Source organism: Entelurus aequoreus, linkage group LG11 (assembly GCF_033978785.1).
Source record: "Entelurus aequoreus isolate RoL-2023_Sb linkage group LG11, RoL_Eaeq_v1.1, whole genome shotgun sequence".
NCBI classification, from domain to species: Eukaryota; Metazoa; Chordata; class Actinopteri; order Syngnathiformes; family Syngnathidae; genus Entelurus; species Entelurus aequoreus.
In genome coordinates, this window is record NC_084741.1 from 42,340,764 (window position 1) to 42,367,468 (window position 26,705).

Below are 26,705 nucleotides of genomic sequence, written 5' to 3' on the forward strand. Positions count from 1 at the left end.
AAAAACTTGGTTCCCATTCCAAATGATAACCAGTGTGTGTGTGTGTGTGTGTGTCTGTGTGTGTGTGTGTGTAAGCCTGTTGTGCACATACACAGCCTGACAGAGCACCTGCAAGAATGAATGCCAAATATGCCAAGTATTTTATCTTAAGTCGAGGGAGTTCAAACTTTTCTCAACACATAAAGAATGTAGTGTGTGTGTGTGTGTGTGTGTGTGTGTGTGTGTGTACGTTTTGGACCAATATGGACTTTAAAAAGTCTTTACCTTCTTGTTTATTACACACACACACACACAAATGTAATTCCAAAGTTGTTCAAGACATTCCGCACAGTTTGGTATTATTAGTGTGATTAGGGTCAGGTACCAAATTCGGTACCTGTCTATAACAGGGGTGCCAAACTCGTTTTAATTGAGGGCCATATCGCAGTTATGTTTGCCCTCAGAGGGCCACTTCTAACAGTGCATTTGATGTTTTGTTTTTTTAAGTAGAATGTAAAAAATGTTTTGTAGATTTTACAGTAAGAAACTGACAGGTCGGTCGCAAAAATGTTACCGTAAAATCGACAGTGTTTTTTTCCCAGCATGTTACTGTAAATGGAAAAAACAGCGCCACTTTTTTTCACGGTACAAAACTTGCAGCTCAGTTGATAGAATTTTACTGTAAAATGTACAGTGTTTTTTTTTACTGTAAATATAAAACTGCATTTTTACAGTAAAATTCAGGCAACTTATCTGCCAGATTTTACCGTAAAAAACGACAACTGTAGATTTTACCGTGTACTCGGGTTCTACGGTATACCGGTATTGGTATAGTACCGCGATACTAATGAATCATATTCGGTACTATAATCGCCTCTGAAAAGTACCGGTCCGCCACCCCCTTCCACCCCCGTCGTTGTCACGTCGTGTCATTGCTGGTTTTACGAGCATGTTCGGCAGTGCACAATCACTGAGTACTTACAAGCAGACACAGTGTGTAGACAGAAGTTAAAATGAAGCCAATACGGACATTTTTTGTGGTCCCCTTTATTTAGAAAAGTACCGAAAAGTATCGAAATTATTTTGGTACCGGTACCAACACTAGTATTAACTATCAAATTCGGTTGCGCCATCTTGTTGTCTGTGATTCTTTGCATGGAGTGAGTGACAAGAGAAAGTGAAAAAGTTGTTACTATCAGCTCACTGTTTAATAAAATCTCAATGTTTTTATTGTACATTTAACAAAGTAACATTTAATATTAACACAGGTGTTTTTTTTATGTGGTCTTAAAATATAACCCCTTGTCATGCTCTGATGGGGTTCTCAGTTCATTTGATTTTGGGAATTAGGACATCAGCCATTAACAACAACAAAAAAAAGCAAAAAAATTAAGAAATTAAAAAGCTGCAGGCCGCGTGCAAATTCAAGCCTGTTATTCAGAAACATGTCAACATTTTTTCATCCATAACGTGTGCACGTTAAGAACGACGAACGAGAAAAATGTTTTCTTTTCAATGGTGATTTTCCACTTTGCATTCGGCTACACCCCCTCCCCCCCAGGCAAGATGATCATGCCCACCCTCCTCCCTTTAATGCTCATCTCCATATCCTCCTGCTGTACTTATGAATGACGACTCTCCCCCTCCACTCGTTATATAATAGCACCATTCTCTTAGTAAACCTAGCTTGTGTGTGTGTGTGTGTGTGTGTGTGTGTGTGTGTGTGTGTGTGTGTGTGTGTGTGTGTGTGTGTGTGTGTGTGTGTGTGTGTGTGTGTGTGTGTGTGCACCAAGCACGAAAATCTCCCTTCACATCTACAGCCACAACATTAGGCACACCCGCACAATCCAACACGAGAATGATGCATTCCCTTCATAAATTTAGCCAGCATTTATTTACAAATTGTGCCTTCCTGCCAACATTTGTACTCCGGTATATTGTATTTATTAATTCATTTATACCATCTTCACTTTTTATCATCAAGTCCTTTTTATCACCTTGTTTTTCCCCCCTTAAAACAGGCACAGGTAAAATGTGTATTAGTGGCGTCGAACCGCCATCTAATTTATGATATGCGATGAAATGCATGTCGAACGTTTCATGCCTCCCAGGTGTTCCTAATAAAGTGGCTCTCATTTGGCAGCATCCCGTGAGACCAGAGGTACCCCGCCCCTCCCTACACACACACACACACACACACACACACGCACACACACGCACACACACTCGCGGGGCTGAGTAGCGCCTCCGCCCGTTCACTACAGCCGCGCGCTAAAAAAAGCAGCAGGAGGAGTAAAAATAGCAGCGAGCCTGCACTTTCTCGTCTGGTAGCCGACCCCCCCAATCTTCTTGCATGCAGCAGCACCTGAATACCAACAAGATTCCCCATCGCCGTCATCACCATGACAACCAGGCTGCAGCATCCTCAGCTCCGATGCACACAAGGAAAAAATTCAAGCAAATTTGTTTGTTTTTTTAAAACATGAGATGACCCCCCCCCCCCAATATCACGATGATAAAAGGTGGCCGTGTTTTAACTTTTAAAGAGACTGCACACCGAATCCTCTCCATTAGGATTCTCAGTGAGGGGAGACTGCGGTTCTCGTATGCCCCGCTCTTCTTCTACGCACTCTTATGTAATCTGTCGCACCCCAAACTCGCCTACCGACGAGCAGATCCTCCCATTTTCCGTGAGGGAGGGGGTGGGGGGTGGGGGGGGAGCACACTTTAAATAGCGAGGGAAAAAAAAAAGTCAGACGGGTGATGTAAAAGTCCAAAAAAATAAAGCTTAATAGAGGGGGAGGAAAGTGTACTTCACAGCATCCATAGATAGATCCGTGTCTATATTTGGATATGCAGCGAAAAATAAATATAGCATCGTTCAAAAGTCAATCATTTAAATTCGGCCCGTAAGGACGAGGTGACGATTCTTCTGCAAAAGGAGCACGCTAACGTCAGTGCATGAGTACAGCAAAGCGTAACGGTGGTGTTGCAGAGAGATAAGCCCTTCTCAAATTACAACCGATACGGTACCAATTCCTGGTACCAATAAACGTTACTTTGTTTAGAGTCTTTTAAAATTTAACATTCAACAGGGAGTTGATAATAACTGCGGTGTCCAGTTATTACATCTTGTCTCATTTGCAAGTACTGTATGCGTTCCTTTTTGTTTGTCATCGGTGTGTTGCTGCAGCCAGGAAGTAGTCTTTGCCATTACTGTGGATCATATTAGGATTTTATTTTTTTCAACATTATGTGTTATGTAGACTATATTAGATTATATGTAGATTATATTTTACATATTCAAATACATAGTTGTAATAATTATTATTATTATTAATAATATTCATATTGTACAAACATTGAATCAAATGTACAAAATATATATAAATATATAATTATAAAAATATAATGATATAAAGGGACATGGGGGAAATTTTATTTTTTATAATTTTTGTATTTATTATTATTTTTTTAGACATGTATCTCGTGCGCACGAGAAACTTTTTATAAAGTCATAAAAAAAAAAAAATGTATATATATATATTTTTAAGACATGTATCTCGTGTGCACGAGAAACTCTCGTGCGCACGAGATACATGTCTGAAAAAAATAAAATAAAATTTTTATTTTTTATTATTATTTTTTTAGACATGTATCTCGTGCGCAAGAGAGATTTTCTCGTGCGCACGAGAAACTTTTTATAAAGTTATAAAAAAAAAATGTATAATTTTATTATATATTTATTATTTTTTTAGATATGTAGTCTAGTTTCTTGTGCGCACGAGAAAATGTTTCTTGCACACGAGATACATGTCTAAAAAAAATTGTAAATTTTTTTTAATTTTTTTTTATAACTTTATAAAAAGTTTTTGGTGCGCACGGGTCTAAAAAAAAAAAAAAAAAATAAAATTGTATTATTTTTTTATTTTTTTTTAGACATGTATCTCGTGCACACGATAGACTTTCTCGTGCGCACGAGATACATGTCTAAAAAAATAATTAATAAATAAAATTGTATCATTATTATTTTTTTAGACATGTATCTTGTGCGCACGAGATACTTGTCTAAAAAAAAAAAAAAAAAAAATTATAATTTTTTTTTCCCCCCCACCCATGTCCCGTACGATATAAATAATCATAAATATAATTAATATTATAAACATTTAAAAAAAATTAAATAGTGGACATATTTATAAAACAATCTTGCCTTTATCCAAACTTGCTCTAAACTAGATGTTTGAAATTTGAGACTGAAGTGACGTATTTGGCCTAAAATATATCAGTGGATATCTCCATATATGGTAAAGGTTTACCCAAAGAGCTTTGCGCGAGTCTAACATTTTCATCTAGTTGAAGTCCGACGTGGTCAATTAGTTAGTTCTTTTTCACTATCCTCCTGTTGTGGGGTAGACTGGCCTGTGCAAGCACATGCACGCTAAAATCCCGCGTTGTTGCCATTTCTAATACAAAGTAGCGTACAGCTCTAACTTATATCCGTCAGTAGACTCCATATGGAAGCGCTAAAAACGACAAAAATGACGGGGAGAAGATGCTGTCGAAGTGGAGCCACGTAAATAAGACCGCCCACAAGACAGCGCATCCTGAAGAGACGGTCAGAAAGCAGCTTGAAGACGGTCTGTAAAACATAATCTATGCAACATTTTGACGAAAGAACCATCATTACATGTTATATAGACCAGTGTTTTTCAACCTTTTTTGAGCCAAGGCACATTTTTTGCGTTGAAAAAATCCGGAGGCACATCACCAGCAGAAATCATTAAAAAACGAAACTCAGTTGACAGTAAAAAGTTGTTGTCGCAATTGTTGGATATGACTTTAAACCAAAACCAAGCATGCATCAATATAGCTCTTGTCTCAAAGTAGGTGTACTGTCACGACATGTCACATCACACCTGACTTATTTTGACTTTTTTGCTTTTTTCCTGTGTGTAGTGTTTTAGTTCTTGTCTTGCGCTCCTATTTTGGTGGCTTTTTCTCTTTTTTTGGTATTTTCTGTAGCGGTTTCATGTCTTCCTTTGAGCAATATTTCCCGCATCTACTTTGTTTTAGCAATCAAGAATATTTCAGTTGTTTTTATCCTTCTTTGTGGGGGTATTGTTGATTGTCACATCATGTTCGGTTGTACATTGTGAACGCCGTCTTTGCTCCACAGTAAGTCTTTGCTGTCGTCCAGCATTCTGTTTTTGTTTACTTTGTAGCCAGTTCAGTTTTAGTTTCGTTCTGCATAGCCTTCCCTAAGCTTCAATGCCTTTTCTTAGGGGCACTCACCTTTTGTTTATTTTTGATTTAAGCATTAGACACAATTTTACCTTCACACTGCCTTCCGTTGTTTCCGACATCTACAAAGCAATTAGCACCGGCTGCCACCTACTGATATGGAAGAGTATTACACAGTTACTCTGCTGAGCTCTAGACAACACCGACACTCAACAACAACACATCATTTGCAGACTACAATTACTGGTTTGCAAAAAATATATTTAACCCAAATAGGTGAAATTAGACAATCTCCCACAGCACACCAGACTGTATCTCATGGCACACAGTGGTTGAAAAACAATGATATATATATATATATATATATATATATATATATATATATATATATATATATATATATATATATATATATATATATATATATATATATATATATATATATATATATATATATATATATATATATATATATCAATCAATCAATCAATCAATCAATGTTTATTTATATAGCCCTAAATCACAAGTGTCTCAAAGGGCTGCACAAGCCACAACGACATCCTCGGTACAGAGCCCACATACGGGCAAGGAAAAACTCACCCCAGTGGGACGTCGGTGAATGACTATGAGAAACCTTGGAGAGGACCGCATATGTTGGTAACCCCCCCCCTCTAGGGGAGACCGAAAGCAATGGATGTCGAGTGGGTCTGACATAATATTGTGAAAGTCCAGTCCACAGTGGATCCAACACATCAGCGAGAGTCCAGTCCATAGTGAGGCCAGCAGCAGGAAACCGTCCTATATATATATATATATATATATATATATATATATATATATATATATATATATATATATATATATATATATATATATATATATATATATATATATATATATATATATATATATATATATATATATATATATATATATATATATATATATATATATAGAGGTTTATTTGAAATAGGGACAGATATATAGACCACAAGGAAGTGTTTTAAATGTAGAAAGAAATCACAATATGAGGCCTTTATGAGATTTGGTACAGCACAGACGGTCAAAATAAGTGCACTCAGGAACTAAGTACGTACACAGAGCACATTGCATTTTTATAGCATTCTAATTTGAGACTGATAGTTCCAACAGTAAACGGAGTCTACGTGATGCTTACACTGGACCACTGAAGTGAAACTCACCATTCCAAAAGGCATCCAAAATTTTATCTGAAAAATCTGCCTCGAATTCGAGGCCACACACAACTTGTACGAAGTCACAAGCCGGCTCAGCTCAGTGAGCGTCAAAGGGTTAACACCTTAGCGCATTTTCCTTTGGATTTTTTTTTTACGCGACTAAAGTAAGTAAGTAAGTAAATTTTATTTATAAAGCGCTTTTCACAGATAAAATCACAAAGCGCTGTACAAAACATAGGCGAAGTAAAACAACAATTCAATTAAAACAACAAGGGCAACATCATAAAAAGGATACAAAGTGGATTAAAATTGATCGTTAAAAGGTGCATTAACTAAAATCTTTACTAAAAAGAGAAGTTTTCAAATCTTTCTTAAAAATTTCAACATAGCGGCGGGACTGGTGCGAATTGTCCCAGGGTCTGGGAGCTATAACCTGGAATTCCAGGTCTCCACGGGTTTTAAAACGAGTTTTTGGGATCTTTAGAAGACCCTGGCCTGAAGACCGGAGGCTGCGCCCTGAATAGTAGGGGCACAGCAAGTCAGTGATGTACAGAGGGGCCCCACCATGCAATGAACGGAATGTCAGGTCTAAAATTTTAAACTCAATGCGGAATTTAACTGGAAGTCAATGAAGACTGGATAAAACGGGGGTAATATAGGCTGTTCTGGGTGAACCGGTCAAAAGTCTGGCAGACGCATTTTTTACCGTCTGAAGTCTCTTTAGCGTTGACTTGTTGAAAAGAGTGAAAAGAGAATTGCAATAGTCAATATGAGAGGAAATGAACGTGTGAATGATCTAAAAAAGAGAAAGTGAGAAGAGAAGACGACAGACAGGAAGTTACATCACATTCAAAGTAGGGGTGTCCTGATACGATACCGGCAAAAAAAAAATTAAAGTATCGGATTACATAAGCTTAAATGTAAAATCGCACTGATGTCATTTTTATTTTTATTTTTAGCAAATTATGACTGTAACAAAACATGTCAAGGAAAGAAAATAAAAGCAAATACAAATAGAGTATTAAAAATAATAATATGATAAAATACAAAATTCAAAGACAAAAAAGGGGCTAATTTAATTAACTTTAAAAAAAAAATCAATAAAAGGCTTTTGTATTTAACCATTTTCCAAGATTTAATTGATCATTTCAAACCATTAAGCCAAGTAGAAAATGTAGTTTTTACATTCAGAAATCGACATTTATGTAAAAAAAAAATGTTGCATGCAGTATAATAATGTTGACAAACATTTCTAATTTACCATCATTTATAAATATGCCAAATATATCATTTTAAATTTATTTTATTTTATTTATTTATTTTTTTAAACTTGGGACTTCACGCGGGCCGGATTTTGGATGCTGGCGGGCCCACGGGCCGTAGTTTGGGAACCTTTGACATACCGTATTTTTCGGACTATAAGTCACAGTTTTTTTCATAGTTTGGCCGGGGGTGCGACTTATACTCAGGAGCGACTTATGTGTGAAATTATTAACACATTACCGTAAAATATCAAATAATATTATTTAGCTCATTCACGTAAGAGACTAGACGTATAAGATTTCATGGGATTTAGCGATTAGGAGTGACGGATTGTTTGGTAAACGTATAGCATGTTCTATATGTTATAGTTATTTGAATGACTCTTACCATAATATGTTACGTTAACATACCAGGCACGTTCTCAGTTGGTTATTTATGCGTCATATAACGTACACTTATTCAGCCTGTTGTTCACTATTCTTTATTTTTTTTAAATTGCCTTTCAAATGTCTATTCTTGGTGTTAGGTTTTATCAAATAAATTTCCCCAAAAAATGCGACTTATACTGCAGTGCGACTTATATATGTTTTTTTCCTTCTTTATTATGCATTATTGGCCGGTGCGACTTATACTCCGGAGCGACTTATAGTCCGAAAAATAGGGTACAGTATATGCTGTAAAAACACTAATGGTGATATAAGATCGACTGTGTTGTTCCAGTTATATCTTTAAAATACAAGTGGACGACGTAGACATTTAAAGGGTAAAATAAATCAAATTTCTAGGGTGAAATATTAGATGATAAAATGAAGTGGAAATCGTATATAAAAATAAACATAAGGTGGCACGACATGCATCGATAATGAATAAAGCTAGATAAAGTATGTTCTGGGCCAAAGAACACTCCATATTCTCTACTAGTGTTACCATATATTAGGCCACGTTTACACTGCACGCCAAATCAGATTTTTTTTGCCCTCAAGTGACAGATCTGATTTTTTTGGCCAGTCTAAACACTCCAAAGTGCTTCCAATCTGATATTTTGGCATCAGATTCAGGCCACATCAGGGAGTAGTCCTGAATCCGACTGGAATCGGATCTTTATTTGATGTAATTAATTGTATTTATTTCATTGTTTGTGTTGCAAATTGAGTAGAGGAAGTGAAAAAATGTGTTCATAATTGCTATTAAAAATGGAAAAGGGGTTGGATAAGCTCTGCTTCTTCCTACTCCTTTTCAGACATGTAATGAAAAATTGGAAATATGTGCTGCGCCATATTGTAACTGTATGCATGTTCCAAATAAACCAATTCCATAACCATAACTTTGGACACCTCTGCTGGAGGACGATGTCTTTAAAAAAACACAACTTTAATAGTAAAACCAGGACAATGAAGAAGACAGCACAATAGTGCGCGTTTGTGTGTGTGTGGTGTAAGGGAAGACAGCAGTGGATTTTTTTCTTCTACCCAGCATTCCCGGCGCTGGCACATGTCGCTGAGCGTGTTCCCCACATGAACGCGCGCACACACACACACACACACTTATGCACAAAGCACATTGACAAGGATGAAAACATTGATATGTGCATTCATTCATTCATTCAAGGATGTGAATGAATGCAGTCTGATGCAAGAATAGAAATGAATCACAAGCAGAACATCTAATGGCAAACAAGAGACTTAATATTTACTCGGGCGTTCTGTAAGTGATGAATGGCGCCATCTGTCTTATGTAACGCTGCTGTTTTCTCAATAGAGTCCCAATTTAGCAGTGGGAGGGGCTTGGTTAACCCCCCCCCCCCATCCACCCTCCTAAATCTCAATTTGGCCTTATTTACTATGATAGACATTAAAAGGGGAACTGCACTTTTTTGGAGTTTTGCTTATTATTCACAATCCTTATGTAAAACTAGAACACATTTCTAATTGTTTTAGGCATTTTAAGCCGTAAATTCCGGCAAGTGTGAGGTGGCTAACAATGCAGCTAATCGGAGACATCTATTGCGCCCATAAAACCCTCTGAAGTAAACTGCCCACAATACTTCGTTTACATGTCCTGACCTGAATATTCACCCAGTAGTAGCGATATTGTTATTAGAAGCGCCAACGCTGAGGAACTACTTTTAGCGGCGCCGTGATCACGGAGCGCTAACTAGCTTATGCTCAGCTGCTGCTGTTGGTGAAAGTTGATTCTAGATTATAAACCGTGCCTCTCACCGGGATAGAGAAGGTTGTGGACATAGACCAAGAAGTTGGTCAACTTTGACATCCAACTTAACACCCACCTCTTTTTTTTACCTGCGCGTTGATAATGATTAGTTATTCATCAAATCGAGAAGATACAAACATCCCATCCCAGTGAGAGCAGACATTGTACAGTAAGTGATTGTATTATGTCCGTAGTTTGTATTTCTTGTTTAGCACTAAGCAATAGTGCTACTTGCTGGATCTGTTCATCACACTTTAAAATTTGTAGCACATCCTTCTTATTTCAGGCTAAAAAATATAAGGTTCTGGATAATATTTTGTTCCAAAAGTAGTCTTTGTTGTCTCTAATAACATTTGCCATGATTAGTAGTGTTGCTTTTGAATGAAATAGCAAAGGTTGTGATGCATTTGTGAAATTAATACGCTACCTTAAGCTTGAAATGAACAAAATACGTAAACATTACATGTTATTATGAATGTTACTACATTACATATGTACTTACAGCATGTACTAAGTGTTTTTTAGAGCGCTTTATAGGCGGAATAGAGCGAACTCCAATACCTCCATCGTTAGCTATCTTTTGCTAACGTTTATTTACAATTTAGAATGCATAGAAAAAAGCAAAACACGTGTTCTTGTCTCACATAAGGATTGTAAATTATAGGCAAAATTAATACACAAAAAGAGATGCTGGGCTTTCATTATACATGTTTGATGCTAAAAACAAGTCATACTATTTAAAGGCCTACTGAAATGAATTTTTTTATTTAAACGGGGATAGCAGATCCATTCTGTGTGTCATACTTGATCATTTCGCGATATTGCCATATTTTTGCTGAAAGGATTTAGTAGAGAACAATGACGATAAAGTTCGCAACTTTTGGTCGCTGATAAAAAAAAGCCTCGCCCCTACCAGAAGTAGCGTGACGTCACAAGCTGGAGTGCTGCTCACATTTCCATATTGTTTACACCACCAGCGAGAGAGATTTGGACCGAGAAAGCGACGATTACCCCATTAATTTGAGCGAGGATGAAAGATTTGTGGATGAGGAAAGTGAGAGTGAGGAAAGTGAGAGTGAAGGACTAGAATGCAGTGCAGGACGTATCTTTTTTCGCTCTGACCGTAACTTAGGTACAAGGGTTCATTGGATTCCACACCTTCTCCTTTTTCTATTGTGGATCACGGATTTGTATTTTAAACCACCTCGGATACTATATCCTCTTGAAAATGAGAGTCGAGAACGCGAAATGGACATTCACAGTGACTTTTATCTCCACGACAATACATCGGCGAAACACTTTAGCTACGGAGCTAACGTGATAGCATCGTGCTCAAATGCAGATATAAACAAAAGAAATAAACCCCTGACTGGAAGGATAGACAAAAAATCAACAATACTATTAAACCATGGACATGTAAATACACGGTTAATGCTTTACAGCTTGGCGAAGATTAACAATGCTGTTGCTAACGACGCCATTGAAGCTAACTTAACAACGGGACCTCACAGAGCTATGATAAAAACATTAGCGCTCCACCTACGCCAGCCAGCCCTCATCTGCTCATCAACACCCGTGCTCACCTGCGTTCCAGCGATCGACGGAAGGACGAAGGACTTCACCCGATCATCCGTGCGGTCGACGGCTAGCGCGTCTGCTATCCAAGTAAGTCCTCCTGGTTGTGTTGCTACAGCCAGCCGCTAATACACCGATCCCACCTACAACTTTCTTTTTTGCAGTCTTCATTGTTCATTAAACAAATTGCAAAAGATTCACCAACACAGATGTCCAGAATACTGTGGAATTTTGAGATGAAAACAGAGCTTTTTTGTATTGGATTCAAAGGTGTACCAATACTTCCGTTTATCTAGTGACGTCACTCGCATACGTCATCATACAAAGACGTTTTCAACCGGAAGTTTAGCGGGAAATTTAAAATTGCACTTTATAAGTTAACCCGGCCGTATTGGCATGTGTTGCAATGTTAAGATTTCATCATTGATATATAAACTATCAGACTGCGTGGTCGGTAGTAGTGGGTTTCAGTAGGCCTTTAAATTACTATTAGAATAATAAATCAACTAGATTTTGTCAACTCTGTTCAAATGAATGGACTTCCCCGATATTCCTATTTGTTCCAGTGTATACCAATTTTTTCTCCCACAGTCCTTTTTCGTAAATTAGATATAATTTATTTGCATTAAAAAGACTCACAGGTTACGTAAACAATATTTGCAGATACCCAAATCATCAGGAGGATTAGCACTACCAAACTTTAGATTGTATTGCTGGGCCACCAACATTAGAATTTTTAAATATTGCCTGCAATATGAAGCATTTGATCCTCCTCTATTACGGCCTGGTTATGGAGGCTAACTCAACTAATCCGGTATTTCTTAGGGCTCTGGTTCACTCTCCTATTCACTCTTCAACTTCCGCTTTTACGAAAAATCCAATCATAAAAACCTCATTCAGAATTTGGGTTCAGTTTAAGTGCTATTTTGGTTGACAGACTATTACTTGTCTTGTCGATGGTCAAGTCTGGGGATCAACAGCATTAAAGAGTTACACATTGACAACACTTTTGCTTCTTTCCAGCAACTTTCTGTTAATTTTCCATTCCCTAATCAACACTTTTTTTGTTGTTTTAGTTTTGTTTGTCATTCTTTCCCTCGGTTTCCAGATTCACCGACTGACAGTTTGAAGAGTTTCTGACACCGCTTCAAACTTTAGGATGTCGTTGTGGCTTGTACAGCCCTTTGAGACACTTGTGATTTAGGGCTATATAAATAAACATTGATTGATTGATCAATTACACTTATTCATAATCACATTTTTCATTCATGCCAGAGTCTCTGAATGTAATCAAGTCACTTTGGGAGGTTGACTTAGGAGTGGCCCTAACTGAGGAGAGCTGGACAGAGTTTTTAAGTAGAGTTTATAGGTCTTCTAAGGTCCGGCTGACAAAGATGTATGACAGAATATCAGTATCATGTGATCGGTGTCAACACTCTCCAGCTAACTTAATACATATGTTTTCCTTGTGCAGTTATTGGATGGATATTTTTAATACTTTGTATTTGGTAAGTGGCGAAAAGATTGAACCGAATCCTCTGAGTGGATTATTTGGGGTAGCCCATCTGTCATTTTCTCTGAGTAAATCCGAAAATAATCTTTGCTACTTTGTTGCCTCGAAGACTCATTGTGCTTAATTGGAAGGCAACAGTGCCTCCTTGCCACACCCGCTGGATTTAAGATGTTCTTTATTTTGTCAAACTGAAGAAGGTTAGGCTGACATTAACCGGTTGGTCTTTGAAGTTTCAGGAAGTATGGGGTGGTTTTGTAAAATATGTAAAAGACTGATATCAAATTTAACCCCGGTTGAAAAGTAATTGAAATGTAGATTATAGCTGGGTTGCATATGACGTCACATCTGTTTTTCTTCTTGGCGGCTTGATTTACACGATGGTTAAGCAGCTTGAGTTCAGCATTAAAACAAGTGAGAGTGTGCGTAGAGTTTGAGCAGAAAATTTTGTATCGCTGTTCTGTTCTTGGGTGTTCCAGTCGTTTCAATTGAAAGATAGGAAAGAGCTTTCATAGAGTCCCGAAAGAAGTGGTTCATAAAAGGTAACAAAGTCAGGAAAATAAACAAAAGTGCCTTGAAGAAAATGGCTCTTAAAAATATCACTTTCATCATGCTCGTGTCTGCAGTGATCACTTTGCAAAATGTTTGTTTGAACATTTGATCTGTTTGAAAAACTTTCTGTGATGCAATGGAGTTTATTCTCTACTATATTAGTAGTGTTTGAGAGCAGAACTAAACGTAAAAAAAAAAGGACAAGAGATCGCATTAGTTTGTGTTTGTGGTGGCTGTGCCTAAATATAACTACAAAGACCTGCTTGTGCAAATAAACTAGCGTCATGTTAAGTTCTAGTGATAAATCTTTTAACTCTTGGTCCTATCCACCGTATTTTCTTTCTCGATTTTAATAACAGAAACTAAAAGCTTAGTTGTTGTGCAGGAAAGCCAAGGGCTTCATTCGACACGGATGACCACATTATAACTCCTTTGGTGATATTTGTTAGCATGAAGAAAATATCCTTAATAGTATTCATAAACTAGATGAATACATCTCTGGTAGACTCAACAGTATGTACTGAATCTTGATATCGCTAGCAAACATTGCTGAACAACAGGGACATCTATAGCCAAATAATGACAAAATATGAACTTTACACCATAAAAACAACTGCAGACATCAATTGTAGACTAGACTAATATTTGTAGCAGGAAATCAACTGCAAACAAACTTATCCTTTTTCTCATTAGTGTCACAATCACAGCAGCACCGCACTCGTTATGTCAACCAAATATGTTACTTAGCGATGCACGAATAAGTCCAACTTTGTCTTTTACGGATTAATGTTTAATTTGTGGACCCCTCAGATGTAAAGACATGATGTTTTCTTCTTTAAATCCTTGTGAGTGTCTAATGAAGTGAGGTCGTAGCGGGCAGTAACGTCTTGCTGATGATAAAAGGTTTAAATCTTTCAAAAATAAATTTTTCTTAAGCGTGTAAAGGGATAAGCGGTAGAAAATGGATGGATGGATGGATGGATGGATGGATGGTGTATAAATCCTCTACATTCTATTTTAAATATTTGTTTTATGATCGCTTTTATATTTGCCTCTAAACCAGCGGTGTCCAAAGTGCGGCCCGGGGGCCATTTGCGGCCCGCAGCTAATTGTTTACCGGCCCGCTACACATTCTGCAAAAATTGCAAAATTGATAATATTGCAAAAATTTTTAAAAAAAATTTTTAAAAGTGGAATGAAGTGAAATCTAACAAGAAAAAGTTTCAATGTTGACACAAAGCTGCCATGCAGGCTGTTTTTTTTCTTTTGTCTTTGTTTATTTTTCTTTTATTTGCCATTGCTTAAAAAAAAAAAAAAAGACTAAAAATCTATGTTATAATGAATTATTAGTTAAAAAATATCACTTTAAAATGTTTTATGTGGAAAAAATATTGCATGTATTGTGTGGTTGCCATATAAAAACATCAAAGTTTTATTCGACAAAAGAGCATAACACAAACAAAATAATAGTTCAAACGTAAAATCGACAGATACATCTGAAGTTGATCTCGTAATTTAAGTGTTAAAAGTAAAAAAAAACTAATAAAAATGTATCACTTTATGAGTGGGGGACCTTTTGGATCCCAAATATATTTAGTAGGATTTTATTTAACTTTTCACTGTGATTACTCAAAAATATTAAAGAATTCAAATCAATGGTGTCCTGCATTATTGATCTTTTAAGGCTCTAATTACTAAATACTGAATATTTCAGTTTTACTATAAAAAACAAAGTTGTCTTTGACAGAAAACCTTTTTTTTTTTTTTACTTTATATCAACCTCAAGTTGATATAGAGATTTACTGTAAGCGTTAAATAAAAAATAATAATAATAATTTGACTTATTTTTAACAGTTTAATGACTGAGACCCTTTATAGTCCCCGGGAGCCCTAAAGGTTAAAAAAAAAAAAAAATCCATATATTTTGTTAAGGTTTGAAAATGAAAAATATCATAATGGTTACATTTTTCCGTGTACGGCCCTCAGTGGAAAAAGTTTGGACACCCCTGCTCTAAACCTTTCAAAATACGGCCAAATCTGCACCGATTCGGGTAAATCAACAGTAGCCTAATGAGGCTCTAGACCGGGGGTCGGCAACCTGCGGCTCCCGAGCCGCATGCGGCACTATAGCGCCGCCCTAGTGGCTCCCTGGACCTATTTCAAAAAATGTATGAAAATGGAAAAGATGGTGAAAAAAATATAATTCTGTTTTAATATTGTTACTGTAAGAGAGCAAACATGACACAAACCTTCTTAACTGTTAGAAATCCCATTGTTTATATTAAACATGCTTCACTGATGAGGATTTGGTGAGCGCCGTTTTGTCCTACTAATTTTGACGGTCCTTGAACGCACCGTAGTTTGTTTACATCAGGGGTGTCCAAAGTGCGGCCCGGGGGCCATTTGCGGCCCGCATGTCATTTTTTAACGGCCCCATGGCACATTCTAAAAATACGATTAAAAAAAATTTAAAAACATAAAAAGTGGTATAAAAGAGCAAACAGGTGAAATAATAATAACACAAAGCTGCCAAAAAATAATAATGAATCAAAATCAATGTCATTATGAATTATTGACCTATTCAAGGCTCCAATTACGTCACATTAAATACTCCACTTTGAGATATTCTTTAGGGAAAATGTTACATATTTTGTGTTTGCCATTTAAAAAACTGAGCTGTTTTTTTTTTTAAAAGAAGGGCCTAAAATGAACAAACAAAAAACAAACAATAAAACGTATAATTGACGGATGGATCTGAAGTTGATCTCGAGATTATTGTGTTAAAAGTAAACAGTAAAAAAAAATTATAATTTATTTTTTAATGTTTTAATGAGTAGGACCCTTTTGGATCACCAATAATTTTAGTGGGATTTTTTTTTTGTGTCATTGCTCAAAAATAATAATGAATCAATGTTGTTATGAAATATTGAAATTTTTAAGGCTCCAATTATATAATCTCCAATATTCCACTTGAAAATGTTATTGGGGGAAAATATTGCATATTTTGTGTTTTTTCCATAAAAAAACAATGTTTCTTTGACAAAAAGAGCACACAACTTAAATCCTTAAAAACGTTATACTGACAAATACAACTTATGTTGATCTAGAGATTTAAACCTTGAACAATAATAATAAAGATAATACTAAATAATGACACTTTTTATATTTTTTTGACCAAAACCCTTTGGGGTCCCCGGGATGAAGCCTGAGTGGAGGTCTAAATGTATATTTTGTATACATATATTGGTTTTTAAAATAAAAAATATCAAAATGGCCTCCGCTTGCTTAGATTTTTCAGTGTGCGGCCCTCGGTGGAAAAAGTTTGGACACCCCTGGTTTACATGGACAACATTCTCCGACACTGCCACAGTAAGATGTGTTTTATGCCACTCCTTCTTTGTCTCATTTTGTCTAACAAACGTTTCATGTTGTGTGAATGCACAAAGGTGAGTTTTGTTGATGTTATTATTGACTTGTTGGAGAGCTAATCCGGCATATTTGGTCACTGCATGACTGCAAGCTAATCAATGCTAACATGCTAGTTAGGCTAGCTGTATAGAATAGAATAGAATGGACTTTATTGTCATTATATTTGCATGTAACGGATTAAGGACTCCAATTTAAGGTGCGGTAGTGGGAACAAATATGGGGTAAAAATAAATTACACAAGAGGTAATAAAGAAAAAAAAACAACTAAGAATTGAAATAGACTACTGTCCAATAAAAATAAGCAATCCTGTACAATATACAAAACATTATACAATGTACATATTGCATCATTATGACTCGTTTGTGGGTATATTTCCATCCATTGTCTACCGCTTGTCCCTTTCGGGGTTGCGGGGAGTGCTGGAGCCTATCGCAGCTGCATTCGGGCGGAAGGCGGGGTACACCCTGGACAAGTCGCCATCTCATCGCAGGGCCAACACAGACAGACAGACAACATTCACAGTCACATTCACACACTAGGGCCAATTTAGTGTTGCCAATCAACTTATCCCCAGGTGCATGTCTTTGGAGGTGGGAGGAAGCCGGAGTAGCCGGAGGGAACCCACGCAGTCACGGGGAGAACACGCAAACTCCACACAGAAAGATCCCGAGCCCGGGATTAAACCCAGGACCTTGGTATTGTGAGGCCCCTGTACCACCGTGCTGCCCGTGTGGGTATATTTGAGCTCATTCAATTTCCTTTACTTATGTCCTCTGTGTATTTCATTTATATTTGCATGTCTCATGACACATTATATGTATGTAATATTGACTGCATGTCTGATAGTTGTTTGTGTGCCATGTTGTTCCAGACCACAGCAAACGTTACCCAGCTTGCCAAAGATTGTAATAAATCCATTAGAAGAAGACCGCCTGCCGTTTCCTTTAACTTGGCCACACACATCTATACCTTTGGCTATTCTAAGCCAGTCATTTCCAAGAGTTATCTCACCCTCTGAGAAGCCTCTGTTTTACTAATGTTTTCCGTTGTTACAAAAATGTGTAGAATAAATATTACATTTCAACATTTCTATCAACAAAGATTTGCGTCAGCCTCCGAAACAGTCATTTTGATAGTAGGCTAATAGAGCTAATATAGACATCATGTGTTGTCTTCATTATAACACTTATATAAGGCTTTTCCTTTTTTGCAGCTCCAGAAGGATTTTTTTATATTTTTTGTCCAAGCTGACTCTTTCAACATTTTGGGTTGCCGACCCCTGTTCTAGACCATCGCCCGAAACCCGAAAGTGCCCGGATGTGACTCTGGGTCACGTGATTGCAACCCAGCTATTGATGAGCCTTTTGTGTATTGCTGCACCGTGTTGGGAACATTCAGCAGTGGCTTCATGTCAATATTCACCTGTACTTATTCGACTGATGCAGGTTTTTTGTTTTTGTTTTTTTGTGGGCGGAAAAAAAAACATTTGACACGTGTTGATTGTGTATTTTGAAAAAAACTCAAATAAATGTTAAAAAAAGAAGAAGTCGACTAAATATCTACACCAGGGGTCCCCAAACTTTTTGACTCGGTGGCCACATTGGGTTAAAAAAATTTGGCCGGGGGCCAAGCTGTGTATGTATGTATGTACACTACCGTTCAAAATTTTGGGGTCACCCAAACAATTTTGTGGAATAGCCTTCATTTCTAAGAACAAGAATAGACTGTCGAGTTTCAGATGAAAGTTCTCTTTTTCTGGCCATTTTGAGCGTTTAATTGACCCCACAAATGTGATGCTCCAGAAACTCAATCTGCTCAAAGGAAGGTCAGTTTTGTAGCTTCTGTAACGAGCTAAACTGTTTTCAGATGTGTGAACATGATTGCACAAGGGTTTTCTAATCATCAATTAGCCTTCTGAGCCAATGAGCAAACACATTGTACCATTAGAACACTGGAGTGATAGTTGCTGGAAATGGGCCTCTATACACCTATGTAGATATTGCACCAATAACCAGACATTTGCAGCTAGAATAGTAATTTACCACATTAGCAATGTATAGAGTGTATTTCTTTAAAGTTAAGACTAGTTTAAAGTTATCTTCATTGGAAAAGTACAGTGCTTTTCTTTCAAAAATAAGGACATTTCAATGTGACCCCAAACTTTTGAACGGTAGTGTATGTATGTATGTATGTAATAAATAAATAAATGAGTAAATGGGTTACCATAGCTTTTCTACCTCCAAGGTACTCAAAGCGCTTTGACAGTATTTCCACATTCACCCATTCACACACACACTCACACACTGACGGAGGGAGCTGCCATGCAAGGCGCTAACCAGCACCCATCAGGAGCAAGGGTGAAGTGTCTTGCCCAAGGACACAACGGACGTGACTAGGATGGTAGAAGGTGGGGATTGAACCCCAGTAACCAGCAACCCTCCGATTGCTGGCACGGCCACTCTACCAACTTCGCCACGCCGTATATATATATATATATATATATATATATATATATATATATATATATATATATATATATATATATATATATATATATATATATATATACATTGTCTTTATAATCCGTTTTGTCATTTAACATCAATTAACATTGATGTTCATCAACATTTAACATGGTCACGTTATCAATGGGAAAATTCATTTTTAGACAATATGATTTGCCTGAGCGAATTTTTTTTTTTTTTTTTTTTTTTAACTTGGGACTTCCTGTGGGCCGGATTTTGGATGCTGGGGGGCCGTATCTGGCCCACGGGCCGTAGTTTGGGGACCCCTGATCTACACAAACATGCAAGAGACACACAGATGGTGTGTGTGCGTGTAGCTGGGGGAAGCCGCCTTGACTCATGCTGCAGTACTACGGTTTGACCACTGGGAGTCGCCTGGGGTAAAAAAGGGGAAGGCTAAGGAAGGAAAATCCTTGCTGTTCATTGCTGAGCTGCAACACACACCCACACACACACCCACACACCCACACACACACACACACACACACACACACACACACACACACACACACACACACTTAAAGACGTGCTGACAAACCAGTTTGACTTGTGTACACTGACGTTATGCAGTCAACATCTAACGACAGAGTGCATTTGTGTAAGCGTTGCTGGTGTGAAGCAGAAGAATGTTTGAAGGCATTAATGCCAAGAATGTGGTTTCTAAGCCACATTGCCACAACGCAGTGTGGATGCCACAATCAGGGATTATTCTAGGTTTGGGTCCTCCTTTTTTGGGCCGTTGTGCAACCACAGACAGAAAAGCTGGAGTTGCACAGCCAGCATGTTTACTAATCAGGAAGGAGTAGGTGGAAGAAAGCATCCCTTGACCTCCACGACAAGTCGCGCCAGCGTTCTGACAGGACAAACTGGTGCGTCAGGTCCGACCAGGCGCGACCAGAAAGCCCGTTGCCTTCCCAGCCTCTGATGGCGCTTCCTGTCTGGGCCTGCCGGCAAGTCTTTCCCGGTTTCGGCGAGTGGCGTTTGAGCTTGACTAAGGTTAACGACCACCACCACATCCACCATGGATCCACTTTTGTTCACCTTGCTTGAGCCTGTTTTCATTCAGCCATGAACTGAATTCAGAACAGCTGTGGTGTTTTCGCCCCACATTTTACACACCCAAATCAATCCAAATTGATTAGTCAGCGGGTTTTTTTGCACATGCGAGGACTTTGTCATGAAATCCCCTCAGGTAATGAGCTTGTTGACGCGCTATGTGAACACAAACCTCAAGTGGATCAAAAAAAGAACTGGATACAGTCTCACATGAAATCACAATGCGAATGCACAACGAAAGGAGAAATGTGCCTCATTTGAAAAGTAACTCGAAGCCAAAACACACTTACAGCCTGTTTATAGTTGTTCACATTGTGAATTCACTTGAAACTGGAGCCAATTCTGTTCCTGGCTCAAAGTTCAAAACAATTAAGGCAAAGTGAATCCAGACTGCTTTGTGCTCATATTGGATATCAGAAGTGGTTTGATTCACTACTGTACACACTGTATTCCAAATAGACTTCAAGTGGATCAGAAAAAGAACTGGGCTCTGTTTCACATGAAATCACAATGTGAATGCACAAAAAAGATTGTATTCCATGTTTTGGTCATTTTGTGCCCATTTGAAAAATAAGTCGAAGCCAAAACACACTTAAAGCCTGTTTATATTTGTTCACATTGTGAATTCACTTGAAACTGGAGCCAATTCTGTTATTGGGTCAAAGTTCAAAACAATTAAGGCAAAGTGAATCCAGACTGTTTTGTGTTCATACTGAACATCAGAATTGGTGTTAATTGCTACTGTAAACACTGTATTCCAGCTAGACCTGAAGTGGATCAGAACTACAACCGGATTGTGTTTCACATGTTTTGTGCCCATTTGAAAAGTATCTCAAAAGCCAAACCACACTTAAAGCAGCTCCAAAGGTTAACAACGCCTGAGCCAGTTTCATTTCTATTTTATTTTTTTAGGGGCCATTTAAAAAAAACGTATTTAAAAAGTCACTTAAAGCCTGTTAAAATGTGTTCATGTTATGAATGCACCAATTCCGTTTGAGTCAAAGTTCAAAATAATTAAGGCAAAGTTAATTGAGACTGCTTTGTGTTCATATTGGACATCAAAAATCGGTGTGAATTGCTACTGTACACACTGTATTCTAATTTGACCTCAAGTGGATCATAACTAGATTCTGTTTCACATGAAATCACATTGTTAATGCACAAAGAGATTTTTGGGGGTTATTTTGTGCACATTTGAAAAGTATTTCAAAGCCAAACAACACTTAAATCGGCCCAAAAAGTTAACACTTGAGCTAGTTTTGTTTCTTGGCAAAAGTTTAAAACAATTAGGGCAAAGTGAATCCAGACTGCTTTGTGTTCATATTGGAAATATAAGCGGTGTGAATTGCTTCTGTACACAATGCATTTAAATAAGACCTGAAGTGGATTATAAAAATAACTGAGCTCTTTTTTCCCCCAAAGTAAATCACAATGAGAATAATTTTGAGCGAATTTGATAAGTAATTCACAGCCAAAACACGCTAAAAGTGGACCAAAAAGTGACAAATTATTTATATTTGTACACATTATGAATCCATTTGTAACTGGAGTCAACTTGGTTTCTGGGCCGCAATTCAAAATGTGGATGCACACGAGAAATGTTCCTTTTTCTGGTCATTTTGAGCTCAATGGAAAAATATCTACAAGCCGAAACACCTGTAAAGTGGACCAAAAAGTGAACAAAGACCATTTTTATTTGTTCACATTGTGAATTCACTTGTAAACAGAGCCAAATCTCTTTCTGGACCCCAGGTCAACCAATACCAGGCAAAGTGGATCCCAAACTGCTTTCATATTGGGACATCAGAAGCGGTGTGAATTGCTTCTGTCCACACTGTATTCCAAATCAGATCTAAAATAGATCAGAAAAGGGGATCAATGTAAATCCCACTTTTTTTTAATTTTTGGAGCTGATTTGAAAAAAATCACTACATGTGAAAACACCCTTAAAGTGGACCAAAAAGTGAACAAACAGCCAGAAAAGCCAGTTTCTATTTGTTTTACATTGTGAATTCATACGTAATCAGAACCCATTCTGTTTCGGGTCCACGAGTCAATACAAGGTGAAGTGAATCCAGACTGTTCATTTTGGACATCAGAAGCAATGTCAATCTCTTTCTGGATCCCAGGTCAATCAATACCAGGCAAAGTGGATCCAAACTGCTTTCATATTGGGACATCAGAAGCAATGTCAATTACTTCTGTACACATTGTAGTCCAAATCAGATTAAAAAGGTGATCCTGTTGTATAAAATCATAATGTGAATCCCAGCTTTTTTTTTTTTTTTGCAGTTTTTAGAGCTGATTTGAAAAAAAGCCTGTTTCTATTCTTTCACATTTCTAATTAGTTTGTAAATGGATCCAAGTCTCTTCCTGGTCCATGAGTCAATACAAGGCGAAGTGAATCCAGACCGCTTTGTGTTCATTTTGGACATCAGAATCATCAGAATTAAATAGTAGTCCAAATCAGATTAAAAAGGGGATCCTGTTGTATAAAAAACCACAATGTGAATCCCAGCTTCTTCTTTTTTTTTTGGAGGTTTCGGAGCCGATTTGAAAAAAAAAGCCAGTTTCTACTTGTTCACATTTTGAATTAATTTGTAAATGGAGCCAGGTCTCTTTCGGGTCCACGAGTAAATACAAGGCGAAGTGAATTCAGACTGCTTTGTGTTCATTTTGTACACATTGTAGTCCAAATCAGATTAAAAAGCGGATCCTGTTGTATAAAATCACAATGTGAATCCCAGCTTCTTTTTTCTTTGCAGTTTTTGGAGCTGATTTTAAAAAAAAACCCTGTTTCTATTTGTTCACTTTTTGAATTATTTGTAAATGGAGCAAAGTCTCATTCTGGTCCACAAGTCAATACAAGACAAAGTGATTTTGTGTTCATATTAGACATCAGAATCGGGATTAGACCAGGTTTGGAAATAAAAAAATTTTTTTAAAAGATGACTACCCACTTTAAGTTCTAATTCTGAATGTTTTAATGTCTAAAGTCTTTAGAGTCATTTTGTCCTGATTACACCAATTGATGTTCCAATTCCATCCCTTTTCTACCGCTTGTCCCTTTCGGGGTCGCGGGGGGTGCTGGAGCCTATCTCAGCTGCATTCGGGCGGAAGCGGGGGTAGTACATGGTAAATGGGATTTGTTATATATTGTATATATTATCTAAAAATATAATATATCAGTGTATATTATATACTGTATATAATATGTAAACATTAGATATATGTTATATTGCTACTATGGCACATTTTGAGTCTACTGAATACCTGCATTACCCTTTCCATACTTTGAAACTGAGGTACTGTGTGGAACAATTTCCTTTGTGGATCAATGAAGTTTGTCTAAGTCAGGGGTGTCCAAACTTTTTCCATTGAGGGCCGCACACGGAAAATGTAAAGCATGCGGGGGCCATTTTGATATTTTTCATTTTCAAATCATAACAAAATATATAAATATAAAAGGGTCTCAGTCATTAAAATGTTTTAAAAAAGTCAAATTATTATTATTTCTTTTAATTTAATGCTTACAGTAAATCTCTATATCAACTTCAGGTTGATATAACGTTTAAAAAAAAACGTTTTATGCCTTTTCTGTCAAAGACAACTTTGTTTTTTATAGTAAAACTGAAATATGCAGTATTTTCCCCACGGCCCAAAACATTCAGAAAGCAATGTTTGATGTGAAGTAATTGGAGACCTAAAAAGATCAATAATGCAGGACACCATTGATTTTAATTCATCATTATTTTTGATTAATCACAGTGAAAAGATAAATAAAATCCCATTAAATATATTTGGGATCAAAAAGGTCCCCCACTCATAAAGTGATACATTTTTATCATATATTTTTTTACTTTCATCACTTAAGTTACGAGATCAACTTCAGATATATCTGTCCATTTTACGTTTGAACTATTATTTTGTTTGTTTTATGCTCTTATGTCAAAGAAAACATTGTTTTTATATGGCAACCACACTATATGCAATATTTTCCACGTAAAACATTTTAAAGTGAAATATTTGAAGTAATTGGAGCCTTGAATAGGTCAATAATTGATTATAACATTGAATTTTTTTTTTAACTTTTTTTTTTGAGCAATGGCAAAAAAAGACAAAAGAAAAACAGCCTGCATGGCAGCTTTGTGTCAACATTGCAACTTTTCCTCGTTAGATTTCACCTCATTCCACTTTTTTTTAATGTTTATTTTAAATTTTTGCAATAGCATTTCCAGAATGTGTGGTGGGCCACTAAACAATTAGCTGCGGGCCGCAAATGGCCCCCGGGCCGCACTTTGGACACCCCTGGTCTAAGTCTAATATTTTGCACTTTCTGCCCAATACTTTATTTCAACTAACTGGGGAAGAACCATGTGACTTCTCTTAGCCAATCAGAGAAGAGTACAGAGTGAAAACACAATTAAATAGCCTATTGAATATTATGCAGTAATGGAGTGCAACAATATAGGCATCTTCAATGACGATGATGAGTTCAAGTGCAGTGGGAGAACGGAGAGGCGTGTGCGTGTTCAGCGCTCCTATCAGGCCAACGGATGACGAAGCGATAAAAAAGTGCATGACTCATCGATGTGCGCAAAATCAGGGACATTACAAAAGAATGCGCATTCGTTAATTCGGTCTCATTCACGCAAGATCTGCTACGAAATGTGCACATTTAAAAAAAAAATAATTATAACATATCACAACGTTTCTTGTCTCTACAGTCAAAGACCACGTCAGAGGATGATGGAGGTAAAAGTGCGCACTATTTTCTCCTGTGGAGAAGTGGGTCAAACCCTCAGCCGCAAAAAAAAAAAAAAAAAAAGTAGCACATTTAAATTTGACTTGAAAAATATGAAAATTAAATGTAGGTCAGGTTTTTACAGCAGCAGCAGCAGCAGGTGACTGGCGACCAACGTGAGGACTTCATGGGGGTCAAAAGTGCGCAATTTGGGAGCTAATGAGGGCTAACAAGTGCACCGAATGACCATCATGTTGCCAGCCAATCAACTTCCGGTACGAAACAACAGCAAACACACACAATATTCATCACAAACTCACAAGTTTGTGGACATTTACAGTGCACCTGTGGGGACTCACCTGCCCACTTGCCCAGCCCGGGCGAGACGAGCTGGCCGTTGCCCAGCACCCAGATCCTGAAGCCGGAGAGCAGAGCGTAGAGGAGCCACAGCAGCACCGCGGCCACCGTCAACGCTCCAACCCAGCAGAGAGGCACCTCGGCCCCGCGGAGCACGTCCCCTACGCCGGTTAACGTCATTGGCCGGCGGTGTGTCTGTCGGTCTGTCTCAAGAGTTCACGTCCGCGCCGAAGTCGTGTAAAACACGCCTGTAATTTCCGCGCCTTCGCCGTGGGAGAGTGGCTTTATAAGGAGGTTGTAGCATCGCGCTCCTCCACCTCCCACCCCCGCCGACACTGGCGGAGCATAATTTTTTTTGGGGGTGGGGGGGGCGGCAAGACCCCGCCCACTTGCCCTCTCCCGGCAGCGCCTTCTCCACGTCTTATTGGCCGTGCGAGCCGCCTGTCAAGCATGTCCTGGCTTCTCATTGGCGCGCTGGCACGTCGCTCAAAACCGCACCGATTTTTTTCCCAATCCCGAGCCGGGCGAGTCTTAAGAGGCCGGGACGCGCCGCCATTGGGCCGTCTCCCCCCCTCCTGGAGCATGGTCATTGGCTGACGCCGGAACAGGTTTGCCGGTTTCTGTCCGGTTTACGAAACCCTCCCGAAGCACCTTTATGAATGAAAGCAGGCTTCCCAGCGCTGATTGGCTGGAGATAGCCCGTCAGTGATGACGTCACTGAGCTACCCGGACATGAGTCACTCTCTTATTATTGCAGTTATCTGGTACTGCATCTAAACATGATGTACAACACAGCATGTGGAATATGATGACGATATATCATGAAATCATGCACATACTGTACAGCAGTGTCATGATAATACAACGTTAAACAAAGGGGTTGGTTGGGGCGGTGTAATATGTGTGTGTGCGTGGGGGTGGGCACATACAGATACATTATAAACATTAACTTCGAGGGGGGGCGTGAAAAAAATGATGTGCCCGATAAATATTTAACTGTGAGCAAGTTGCAAACAGCCCCTGTAATGCAGTGCTTCTTAAATACTGTAGCGGGCGCCCCCCTAGG

General features: G+C 38.0%; 1 protein-coding gene across 1 annotated transcript in view; it reads right to left on the reverse strand.

The window, feature by feature from the left end:
- The window catches only part of hsd17b12a (hydroxysteroid (17-beta) dehydrogenase 12a), a 55,106-nt gene extending 29,117 nt beyond the window's left edge, over window positions 1-25,989 (reverse strand). Inside the window, exon 1 of the mRNA XM_062063320.1 lies at window positions 25,642-25,989. Within this exon, the coding sequence (XP_061919304.1) occupies window positions 25,642-25,819 (178 nt within the window). The 5' untranslated portion in view covers window positions 25,820-25,989. The remainder of the gene's footprint in view (window positions 1-25,641) is intronic.
- Window positions 25,990-26,705: the final 716 nt, after the last annotated feature.